This window comes from Puma concolor, chromosome A2 (assembly GCF_028749965.1).
Source record: "Puma concolor isolate L17-30 chromosome A2, mPumCon1.1.hap2, whole genome shotgun sequence".
NCBI classification, from domain to species: Eukaryota; Metazoa; Chordata; class Mammalia; order Carnivora; family Felidae; genus Puma; species Puma concolor.
The window spans coordinates 167,586,399-167,597,913 of NC_141668.1; the positions used below are offsets into that span (position 1 = coordinate 167,586,399).

Below are 11,515 nucleotides of genomic sequence, written 5' to 3' on the forward strand. Positions count from 1 at the left end.
ACTACAGGTGGCAAATGGACATATGCAAAGATGCTCAATATCACCAGACATCAAGGAAGTGCAAACTTAAATGATACAAATTGCCATTAGAATGGCTAAAACATGACCAACCAGACCAAGTATTGTTGAGAATATGGTACAACTGGAACTCAACATGAGATGGTCACTTAGGAAAACACTTGGCAATTCCATACAAAGTTGAACATACTCCTACCATATCACCTGCAGTCCCACTCCTAGGAATTTACCCAAGAGAAACGATTTCATGCCCACATAAAGACCCACACACAATGCTCACAGCATCGTTATCCATAATAGCCCCGCCCCACACTGAAAACAACACAAATGCCCATCAGCTGATGAACGCACAAGTAAATGGAATACTACTCAGCCATAAAAAGGCACAGCATATTGATACACATAACATTATGGATGAATCAAAAACACTATGCTAAGAGAAATACATCAGGCACAAAAGAGTACATACTGCAGGATTCCATTTATATGAAACTTTAGAAAAGGCAAAGTCAGAGTGGCAGGAAGTAGATGGGTGGTTGTCTAGGGATGTTTTGGGAAAAGCAAATACAGAAGGGTCATGGGGTAACTTTCTAGGGCAACAGACATGTTCTAGATCTTGATTGTGGTATTGTTCTATGACCTTATGTATTTGATAAAACTCATCACACTGTACGCTTAGAATGGGTGAATTCAATTGTATATAAATTATGCCTCCATTAAAAATAAACCTTCACACTGATGGTGGCAATGACAAAAAGACAGAGTCTGGAACTGGTCTTGACAGCCTCACTGAGTGCCTAAACCAGATCAGCAAACACACATTTCCAACGTCTTATTCTCCAAGAAGAGTACTTTTCACAACAAAGGTCATCACTCAAATTGGTCAAATTTCTATTTCCTTGTCACTGAAACAATGATCTTCAAAACAAGAGGGTGACCCCCCCCCCCAGGCCACAGCTCTCCTGCTGATGACATCTTGATCACACAGATGGTGTAATCACCTGTTCAGATTCCTTGAGAAGCTGGGAGTAGGCAGTCCAGCTCTTCACAGATCCAGAACACTGAATGTGAGACTAGGTCAAGTTGTTAGTGGCAACGTGATGAACCTGGAGAACATTATGTTAAGTGAAATAAGCCAGATGCAGAAAGACAGTCACATATGATCTCATTTAGATGTAGAACCTAAAAAGTCTCACTTGTATAACTAGGGAATGGACCAGTGGCTGCCAGGTGCTGAGGGTAAGGGGGGCAAAGTTGGTCAAATGGTACAGGCTTTCAATAACGAGGTAAGTAAGTTCTGGGGAATCTAATGTGCAGTATGATTAATATAACGACTAGCACTGTGTTGCATGCTTAAAATTTTGTAAGGGAGTAGGTATTAAGTGTTCTCGCCACACACAAAAAAACAAGGCAGATAGTAACTGTGAGGTGATAGATGTGTTCATTAACTTGAGGGTGGTGATCATTTCACAGTAGAAACATGTATTAACTCATTGTGTTGTGCACCTTTTTTAAAAAAATCACATCGTACAATCTAAACACATACAATACATAGTTGTCAATCATATCTCAATAAATCTGGGGGGGAAATGTTTAAAAACCACATTCGTTTGTTGTTGAGGTTTGAGCTTTGGCTTTCTGGTAGAACTGCCTGCAGAAACGTGCCCCAGCCATTCCCCCCGCCGCCCCCCATCTCTGTATCTCTGTATATATGTGTCACTTCTCCCATCGAGTCATACAGTCTACTTCCCATTTCCTTGAGTCTGCGTTGATCTGATTTACTTTCACCAAAAGAATACAGTGGAAGGGACACAGTGCCACTTCCTGGTTGAGGTCCTGTACAGCAGCTGCTAGAATCCGGCCACGGTGGAAAGGAGCTTGGGATGACTTTGGAGGATCGCTTGACCCTTAGCATTTGAGTCCACAAGCACACTCCTTAGTATTTTCCCTGAGGAGTTGAAAAACTTACATTCACCCGGAAACCTGCACACAGTTTTATTCATAATTGCCAAAACTTGGAAGCAGGTGTATAGGAGGTGAATGGAAAAAGAAACTGTGGGACATCCAATGTCACATTATTCAGCGCTAAAATCAAATGAGCTCTCAACCACGAAAAGACACGGAGGAAATGTAAATGCGTGTTACTGAGCGAAAGAAGCCAGTCTGAAAAGGCTACACACTGTATGATTCCAATTCTGTGACATTCCGGAAAAGGCAAGGCTCGGGAGGAAAGTGATCTTAAGTCCCAGCATCCAAATTGTTCCCCCGCCCCCTTCCCAGGGGCCTCTGGCCCTTTCCCTCCCCAGCTTAGTCAGAAGAGAAGTAGTGAGGGGAGGTGGAGAGCTAACTGGCAAGGGGAGGGAGCCAGCCACTTGCTTGAAGGGAGAGAAGCTCTGGTTTCAGAACTTCCTCAAACATCCCACACCACCCAGCAGAACTACACCGTCCGGAGAGCATTCGATCGATCGAGCCTCCCTCAGTCCCAGCCAGTAATTCAGAGCAGCAGGGGGGAAAAACCCCGGGGCTTGTGAATGCAAATGTGTGATCGAACTCGGGCACACCCTCCCCCAACCTCTTTGCTTGGCGAACGGCTGCCCGCGTCCCTCTCTAGCCCTGCGGCTGGAAGATGGAAGTCAAGGCTAGACACGCGTGAACGTTCAGAAAGGCGACCCCTGCTTCTCACAGGCATAAGCCCTCGATAACGAATGCATCGTAGGGTTGCTGGTGTTTTCCTTTTTGTTACTACAAATCGCACCACCATCGAATTTATGCGTGATCATCTGAGTTTGTGATGTGTGAGAGTGTGCTTATGAAAGAAAATCCTTGAGGGGCACCTGGGTGGCTCAGTCGGTTCAGTGTCTGACTTCGGCTCAGATCATCACGGTCTGTGACATGATCTCACGGTCTGTGAGTTCGAGCCCCGCGTCAGGCTCTGTGCTGACAGCTCAGAGCCTGGAGCCTGCTTCGGATTTTGTGTCTCCCTCTCTCTCTTTCTGCCCTCCCCTGCTCACTCTCCGTCTCTCTGTCTCTCTTTCAAAAAAAAAAAAAAAAAAAACATTAAAATAATAATAATAATATTAAGGGAAGAAAATCCTTGAAGTAAAACCAATGGCAGAAAGGGAAGGTGCATTCTGGTATCTTGACTGATTTTGCTAAACCCCGTCCTTGCAAAAGGTTGGATCCATTTCAGATCCCAGGTGTGAGGATGCCTCCCAGCCACACAGTCTGGCAAAGCGGCAAATCATCCAGTGCTTTGATCTTTTACCAAATCACAGATGAAAACGAAAAAGTGTACCCCACGGGCTTTTAACTTCCAAATTCTTTTGTTATGAAAAGCGAGCGTATCATTCGATGTTGTTTCATGTGTACAGGCATTTCTTTTACGAGCTGGCTGCTTCTTCTGTTTCATGTTTCTAGAGAATATTAGTCATTTCTTGAAGACATCGCTTGTAAGATATTTATACCTTAAAGGAAATCAATCGCCACCAATGTCTTACCAACCTTTCCTTGTTTTTTCTCTTGCTCCTTAATTTACGTGTGTGTATGCCTTTCAACTTGGTATTTTTAATGGAGGAATTTATTCACTTATACGTGAAACAGAGCATCATTCTCTTTTATGCCTTCTTAGTTGCTTTTTTAACATGCTTAACAAATCACTGCCCCGGGATGAATTTTTATGAATTTACCACATTCGGCATTTTCATGTTTCTTTTTTGCCTTTTTACGCTTAAATCTTTGATCCAGCTGGAACTTACTTCAGGTTACCCATCTTTTAAGCGTTTCTGTCAATCAGCGATGGCTGTAATTTGCACTTCATTGTTGAGAGAAGTTGACGCCCTTTCTCTGGGTTTATGCGTCACTTGAATTCCTTTCTTTGCGAATCATCCGTTTGCGTCCTCAACCGTTCTTCTGAGGCGTGTTTCGAGGGAGAAAATAAACCGAGTCGGAGCGGGCCTTTACTGAGCGCTTGCCATGTGCTTATACGACGCTACGGCCTTGCACACATCTTTCTTCTGAACCGCATCATGGTCCACTTATGGTTGGGGACGTTGGCCCTTAAAAGACGATGAGGGCACGAGTTTCCCAAACTTCAAAGCTAAAATGTGACATTCTGAAGACTGGAATCCAGGTGTGTTGGAGGACTGCAGACGCCTCGTACTTGACTACACCCTCCGCGGCATTATTTTTGCCGTGGCTAGATGGAGGCGGGGAAGGGACACTAGTGGGACCGCAGGAAACCATCAAAAGTCCGTTGTGGGGAACATGATGTAATGGGAACTGGAAGGTTCTGGAGATGGGGTTAGTGGGTAAAGCTAGACTTTAGAACCCAGCAGGGGTGTCACAGAGTAAGAAAGAAGGTTGGAAAAAATTCTTAGGATCATGCCCCTATATTCAGGAAAGCTTGAGTTGGGGGCCCCCATGGGGAGGCTGCCCGCTGAATACCCAGACATAATCCTAGAGAAGGACATTGTTTTAGTAGTTGGGGTCCCCAGTCACCTGCATCCCGGGGATTCTGGACATGTTTGACTCCTTTCTCTCTCTCTCACCTGCCTCCCCGCACCCCCTGCCCCCATCAGCCGATGTGGTTGCCTCAAGCTCTGACTTCTGCCCTGTATCCATCCTCCAGATCAGGCCTCCATGACTCCTCACTTTGGGATGAAATTTTCCAATTCTGGGGTCTACAGGTAAAGCTTCTGAGAACACAGCCCCAGGCGCTTGTCAACTGCCGCTGAAGCAGCTTTCGTGCCCCGGGGGCCGGCGAGGGGTTAGACTCACTGATACTGACTGCTATTGGCACAATCCTATGAGCCCAGGTGATCTCTCAACATCTTGCAGCGGTGCCATTATCATTGGATTCTTTCTTTTTAATGCTTTTATTTTGTTGTTGTTGTTGTTTGTTTTTGAGAGAGAGCGCGCAAGCAGGGGAGGAGCAGAGGATTCGAAGCGGGCTCAGCGCTGACAGCAGCGAGCCCCATGCGGAGCTCCCACTCCCCAACCGTGAGCTCACCACCTGAGCTGAAGTCGGATGCTCAACCGACTGAGCCACCCAGGGGCCCCCAAGGTTACTGGATTCTTGTGGCTGCCACAACAAAGTGCCACAAACGGGGCAGCTTAAAACGAAAGGTATTTATCCTGTCACAGTTTGAGAGGCCAGATGTCTGAAATGAAGGCGTCCGCAGACCTCACTCCCTCTGAAGGCTTCAGGAAAGAATCCTTCCTTGCCTCTTCCGGTGTCTGGTGTTTCGGGGCAATCCTTGGGGTTCCCTAGCTTGTAGATGAACCGGTCCCTCTGACGTCCACCTCCACCGTCACATGGCCATCACCCTTCTGTGTCCCTGTGCGTGCCCTCTCCTTTCTTTGCAAGCTTGCCGTTCTTCGGATTTAGGGCCCGCTCTAATCCACTATGACCTCATCTAATCGTAACTGCGAGGATCCTGTTCCCAAGTGAGGTCACATACCACCTGAGGTTCTAGGTGGACATGAATTTCTTGGGGGGAGGGAGGGGGACACTATTCAGCCCACTGCAGACCAAGCAGAGGCCACTTCTGAGAGGACGAGAAGGCTGAAGGGTGATGCGGGGTGTTCAGCCGAGCAGGCCACCCAAACTCTCCTAAATTCATCTGCGTCTACTCTCTTCCTGGTGGGCAGGTCAGTCACGTGGCCCCATCGCGTGCAGGGAGACTGGTAAAATGGAAAGAAGCCCCTGGGTATGTGGGGAGCCTCCCTGACCTCCCTGGCTGCTGGCTGTACCCCTGGTTTCCCCCTACACACTCGCACACGCGCGCGCGCGCACACACACACACACACACACACCCCGCTCCCGCACAGCATCTGGCCCACAGGGGATGCTCAGTGAAGGTTTGTTGAATGAATGAATGAATGAATGAATGACTGTGAGGAAGGTGAGGACCAGGGGCCACATCAGAAGACTGAGGGGCTCCGTGGGGCGGTCGGATTCCTGGCATACCCCTCTGCGAGCTGGGGGTGGGCAAACGCTGGAGGGGATTTCCCTGCTCGGCGAACAGCTCAAATCCCTCCCCTTTGCCGGACATCCCCAGAGTGGGGTGGGGCGGGTCTCTGGCAGGTTCGGGCAGGCCGAGGCCCCCGAGCCGTGAGAGCGCTGAGGTTTCCGTGCTCCCGGCTCCCTGGCTCGCCCCGCGCCCCGCCAGCACGGGCCCCATGCAGCGCTGTCTGCGAGTCATGGTGCCGGAGGAGGGGAGCTCCGGCTGCCCGGTGCCCCGCCTGTCCTGGATGTCGGTGCTGCGCTCTGCCGCGATCCTGTCTCTTGCCGGCATAATGGCATACTGCTTCCTGCGCGTCCAGCAAGGGCAGCTCGAGCCGCCGAAGGTGCGTAGAGAAGGGGGGAGGAGGAAGATGCAAACCTCCCACCTGCTCGGCGGAGCCTGGGGACCTCTGGGTGGGGCCGGCTCTGCGGGGGCGCAGAGGAGGGAGGCGAACCACCAGGAAGACAATGGGAACGAGGCCGAGGGACCGTGCGTTTGGGCGCAGACGGGCGAACGACCAAGAGTACATAACATTAAAAAAAAAAAAAATCCACATGAGATGGATAAAAATCGTCCCGGAAGGTCTGGGTGCGAAGAGAGATGGAGACCGAGCCGGCCGTTGGGGCACGGCTGCCTGGAGGTCCGGGCTGGGGGGGGGGGGGGGGGGGGGGGGAGTCAGTCGCGCCCTGGAGGTAAGTCCCGGGTGGGGATCCCGGAGTGGGGAGGTCGCAGCTAGGAAGGGAGCATCCGATGCGGGCATGGAAAGTGACTCGTCTTCGGTGTTCCCCAGCGAGCTGACTCAGAGGCTGCTGGGGGCTTCACGAAGCCGGGAGGGGGGTGGGTTCGGCGCCTGCAAGGGCAGGGCGACCCGCGCCGCTCACCTGGGAGCCCCGACACCCACCACGGGGACCCCCTTTGGAGGCGACGCAGGCCGGGGCGGGGGAGGGGGGGGGCTCTGCAGCCGAGAGAGCAGGTGTAGGCTGTTAGTTCAAAGTACTTCCTCTTTAAAAGATCTTTTTTAAAAAGTCACAACCCAGTCCAGCTGCTTGAGAAGCGGGTAGGAAGATGAGCCGAGAAAAGAGACGTCTTGATCTCGGTCGGGGACGGTGCGGGGTGGTGGGGGGCGGCTGCGGGGACTTAAAACCTCCGTGCTTCTGTGCTCACCACACGTGTTCTCTTCTGTCCTATCAGCGGGACATGGCTGAGCTGCAGCTAAATCACACAGGTAACCGCGAGTGCATGTGTAGAAGGGAGAAAGAGAGAGGGAGAGAGGAGAAGTTGAGATAGAGGGAAAGAGAGAACAGAGAAAGGGGGGGAGAGAGGGAGGGAGGGGGGAAGAGGGAGAGAGAAAGGGGGAGGGGGATGGAGAGAGGCAGGAGAGAGAGGGAGGGAGGGGGGAGAGAGAGGGAGAGAGAAGGAGAAATTGACATAGAGAGACGGAAAGAGAGAACAGAGAAAGGGGGGGAGAAAGGGGAAAGGGGAGGAGGAAAGAGAGGGGGAGAGAGAAAGGGGGAGGGGGAGGGAGGGGGGGAGAGAGAGGGAGGGAGGGGGGAAGAGAGGGGAAGAGAGAAAGGGGGAGAGGGGGGAGGGAGGGAGGGGGAGAGAGAAAGGGGAGGGGGGAGAGGGAGGGAGGGGGGAAAGAGGTAGAGAGAGAGGGGAGGGGAGGGGGGAGAGGGAGAGGAGGAGAGAGAGGGAGGGAGGGGGGAAGAGAGGGGGAGAGAGAAAGGGGGAGGGGGGAGAGGGGGGAGGGAGGGAGGGGGAGAGAGAAAGGGGGAGGGGGGAGAGGGGGGAGGGAGGGAGGGGGAGAGAGAAAGGGGGAGGGGGGAGAGGGGGGAGGGAGGGAGGGGGACAGAGAAAGGGGGAGGGGGGAGGGAGGGGGAGAGAGAAAGGGGAGGGGGGAGAGGGAGGGAGGGGGGAAAGAGGTAGAGAGAGAGGGGAGGGGGAGGGGGGAGAGGGAGAGGGGGAGAGAGAGGGAGGGAGGGGGGAAGAGAGGGGGAGAGAGAAAGGGGGAGGGGGGAGAGGGGGGAGGGGGGAAAGAGGTAGAGAGAGGGGGAGGGGAGGGGGGAGAGGGAGAGGGGGAGAGAGAGGGAGGGAGGGGGAAAGAGGGGGAGAGAGAAGGAGAAATTGAGATAGAGAGACGGAAAGAGAGAACAGAGAAAGGTGGGGAGAAAGGGGAAAGGGGAGGAGGAAAGAGAGGGGGAGAGAGAAAGGGGGAGGGGGAGGGAGGGGGGCAGAGAGAGGGAGGGAGGGGGGAAGAGAGAAAGGGGGAGGGGGGAGAGGGGGGAGGGAGGGAGGGGGAGAGAGAAAGGGGAGGGGGGAGAGGGAGGGAGGGGGGAAAGAGGTAGAGAGAGAGGGGAGGGGGAGGGGGGAGAGGGAGAGGGGGAGAGAGAGGGAGGGAGGGGGGAAGAGAGGGGGAGAGAGAAAGGGGGAGGGGGGAGAGGGGGGAGGGAGGGAGGGGGAGAGAGAAAGGGGGAGGGGGGAGAGGGGGGAGGGAGGGAGGGGGACAGAGAAAGGGGGAGGGGGGAGGGAGGGAGGGGGAGAGAGAAAGGGGGAGGGGAGAGGGAGGGAGGGGGGAAAGAGGTAGAGAGAGGGGGAGGGGGAGGGGGGAGAGAGAGGGAGGGAGGGGGGAAGAGGGAGAGAGAAAGGGGGAGGGGGATGGAGAGAGGCAGGAGAGAGGGAGGGAGGGGGGAAAGAGAGGGAGAGAGAAGGAGAAATTGAGATAGAGAGACGGAAAGAGAGAACAGAGAAAGGTGGGGAGAAAGGGGAAAGGGGAGGAGGAAAGAGAGGGGGAGAGAGGAGAAGTTGAGATAGAGGGAAAGAGAGAACAGAGAAAGGGGGGGAGAGAGGGGAAAGGGGAGGAGGAAAGAGAGGGGGAGAGAGAAAGGGGGAGGGGGAGGGGGAGAGGGAGGGAGGGAGGGGGGAAAGAGAGGGGAAGAGAGAAAGGGGGAGGGGGGAGAGGGAGAGGGGGGAGGGAGGGAGGGGGAGAGAGAAAGGGGGAGGGAGGAGGGGGGAGAGAGAGGGAGGGAGGGGGGAAGAGAGGGGGAGAGAGAAAGGGGGAGGGGGAGAGGGGGGAGGGAGGGAGGGGGAGAGAGAAAGGGGAGGGGGGAGAGGGAGGGAGGGGGGAAAGAGGTAGAGAGAGAGGGGAGGGGGAGGGGAGAGAGGGAGAGGGGGAGAGAGAGGGAGGGAGGGGGAAAGAGGGGGAGAGAGAAAGGGGGAGGGGGACGGAGGAGGGGGGAGGGGGGTTAGGTTTCGACAGAGCAAGCTTAGACATTTGGTGTCTAAGCGCCGTTTCCCTAAACGTGTGTCCTCCCACGTCCCTGACGCTGTGCCGCCAGGACAGCGGCTGGACCACAGGCTGCGCTGGCAGGGAAGTCCGGCCTTGGGCCGCTCCTTCGTGGATGGACTGGAGCTGGACGACGGCGGGCAACTGCGTGTCCGGCGCGGCGGAGTCTACAGGCTGCACATCCAAGTGACGCTGGCCAACTGCTCCTCCTCCACGCGGGCCGCCCGGCCTCCCAGGGCCACGCTGACGGTGGGCATCTGCTCCCCGGCCGCCCACAGCATCAGCCTGCTGAGGCTCAGCTTCCACGGAGGCTGCGTGGCCGCCTCCCAGCGCTTGACGCCGTTGGCTCGCGGGGACACGCTGTGCACCAACCTCACGCTGCCTCTGCTGCCCTCCGCAAATGCTGATGAGACCTTTTTTGGGGTTCAGCTGGTGCACCCCTGACTGTTGCGCCCCCTGGCCCAGATTTGTCGGGAGAGTGTGTTTTCTCTCTCTCTTTTTTTTCCTGTCTCTTGTAGAAGCTTTTTTCTTGATGTGTCTCTGTAATATAGTGATGTATAACATCTGATCGGTCTTAATCCTTGCTGCTAGCTTAAGCTCTTGGAATTTCCTGTGTGGCGAGCGGTCTGCGTGCCTTTTGTTGTGTTAATGAGGTGACTTTGAGGAAAGCCCTGAGGTCACCTGGAGAGGTGGGAGTTGGAACTGTCCCTTCCCACTGGCCTGACCTCCGAGGAGGGGAGAGAGGCTGCAGACAGCTCAGCCAGCAACGGCAAGTGATTTAACCAATGGCATCCGTGTCATGCTCAAAAATACAGAAGGATGGGGTTAGAAGCTTCTAGACTGGTGAGCGAGTGAAAGTCCTGAGAGGGTGCTCACCCGTCGAGAAAACACTGAGTGAGGTTGATGGAACATCACTCACCACTTCTGGTTAGGCGCTGCCTGACTCATACTGGTTTTTGTTCAAATAAAGTCTCAAAATGTTGATATGCCTCAGTTTATCTTTTAACAGATCTCTATAGTACTTGTCACCTTTGAACATATTAGAAGAATCCACTTACTTATTTTGCTTGTTGGCTGTCTTCCCCCCACATCCCACTGGAATGAAGACGCCATGAGGCCAGGGACTGAATGGATTCTGTCAACTAGAAAACCACCATCACGAGCCCACATAGCAATGTGCACACTTAGCACCCACATCATGATTTCTAATACCATTCCATGAAAAAGGAATTGGAGGGAGGAGGGGAGCGGGGTGGGGGGGGGGAGGGTTCCTGGGTGGCTCAGTGGATTAAGTATCTAACTCAATTTTGGCTCAGGTCCAGATCTCACGGTAGTGAGATAGAGCCCCTGGTCAAGCTTTGTGCTGGGCATAGAGCCTGCTTAAGATTCTCTCTCCCTCTGCCCCTCCCCTGCTTGCAATTTCTCTCTCTCTCTCTCTCTCTCAATCCATCTCTCAAAAAAAAAAAAAAAAAAGGAATCGGGGCTCCTTAGGGAAATGGCTGATTATAGGAATAGGACAAAAAAAATATGTATGATGAGAATGGTGCATTGGTAAGTGGCAGAAATAAGGATGAGAAAGAAAGAGAAAGAGAGAGACCTGGGTGGCCAGACCAGTTAGGAGTTGGTTAAGCGTCCAGCTTTAAAAAATTATATAAAAAAGAAAGAAAAGCCATATTGATCTGCGTATGTCGAAGGAGCACAGAAGCCAACTGACAAAGCCCCCAGTGGCTAAAATTAGAACAATTTGAGCAATAAAATAAATAGAATAGTATCAGATTATAATTCAGAGTATAAAATAAATATCCATGAGTCTATATTGATATAAATAGGTGATTGAATATATTTGTAAGTGGGGAAGGGCCAAAACCTTTGTGCAGAATTTCAAATAATTTATGTTGTTTACCTTTAAAATAAAACTGCCAGGGGCACCTGGGTGGTTCAGTCGGTTGAGCGTTGGACTCGATTTCAGCTCAAGTCATGATGCCAGGGTCATGGGATCAAGCCCCTCATCCGGGTCCTAGCTGAGCACAGAGCCTGCTTGGGATTCTCTCTCTCTCTCTCTCTCTCTCTTTCTCCCTCTGCCCCTCTTCCCTGCTCTCACGTGCTTGTTCTCTCATTCTCTCTCTCTCTCTCTCAAAAATAAAAAAATAAAAAAATAGGGGTGCCTGGGTGGCTCAGTCGGTTAAACATCTGACTTCAGCTCAGGTCG

At 52.8% G+C, this 11,515-nt stretch overlaps 1 protein-coding gene across 2 annotated transcripts; it reads left to right on the top strand.

Annotated features, from left to right (window-relative positions):
• The first annotated feature begins 6,094 nt into the window (after positions 1-6,094).
• Positions 6,095-10,288, top strand: CD70 (CD70 molecule). Of its 2 annotated transcripts, none has more exons than XM_086685003.1 (3): positions 6,095-6,366; positions 7,215-7,248; positions 9,359-10,288. In XM_086685003.1, the coding sequence occupies exons 1-3, from the start codon at positions 6,199-6,201 to the stop codon at positions 9,748-9,750; spliced, it is 594 nt and encodes a 197-aa protein (XP_086541129.1). In that variant the 5' UTR covers positions 6,095-6,198; the 3' UTR covers positions 9,751-10,288. The 2 variants fall into 2 exon arrangements, with proteins under 2 accessions (XP_086541129.1, XP_086541138.1); XM_086685012.1 differs by lacking the exon at positions 6,095-6,366 and adding an exon at positions 6,448-6,663.
• The last annotated feature ends 1,227 nt before the right edge of the window (positions 10,289-11,515 follow it).

What these genes read in the sequence shown, in the direction of transcription:
- CD70 (XM_086685003.1), top strand. Translation starts at nt 6,199, where the DNA reads ATGCAGCGCTGTCTGCGAGTCATGGTGCCGGAGGAGGGGAGCTCCGGC. An exon ending in GGCAGCTCGAGCCGCCGAAG is followed by an intron (nt 6,367 to 7,214) that starts GTGCGTAGAGAA and finishes CTGTCCTATCAG; the next exon opens with CGGGACATGGCTGAGCTGCA. An exon ending in GCTGCAGCTAAATCACACAG is followed by an intron (nt 7,249 to 9,358) that starts GTAACCGCGAGT and finishes CTGTGCCGCCAG; the next exon opens with GACAGCGGCTGGACCACAGG.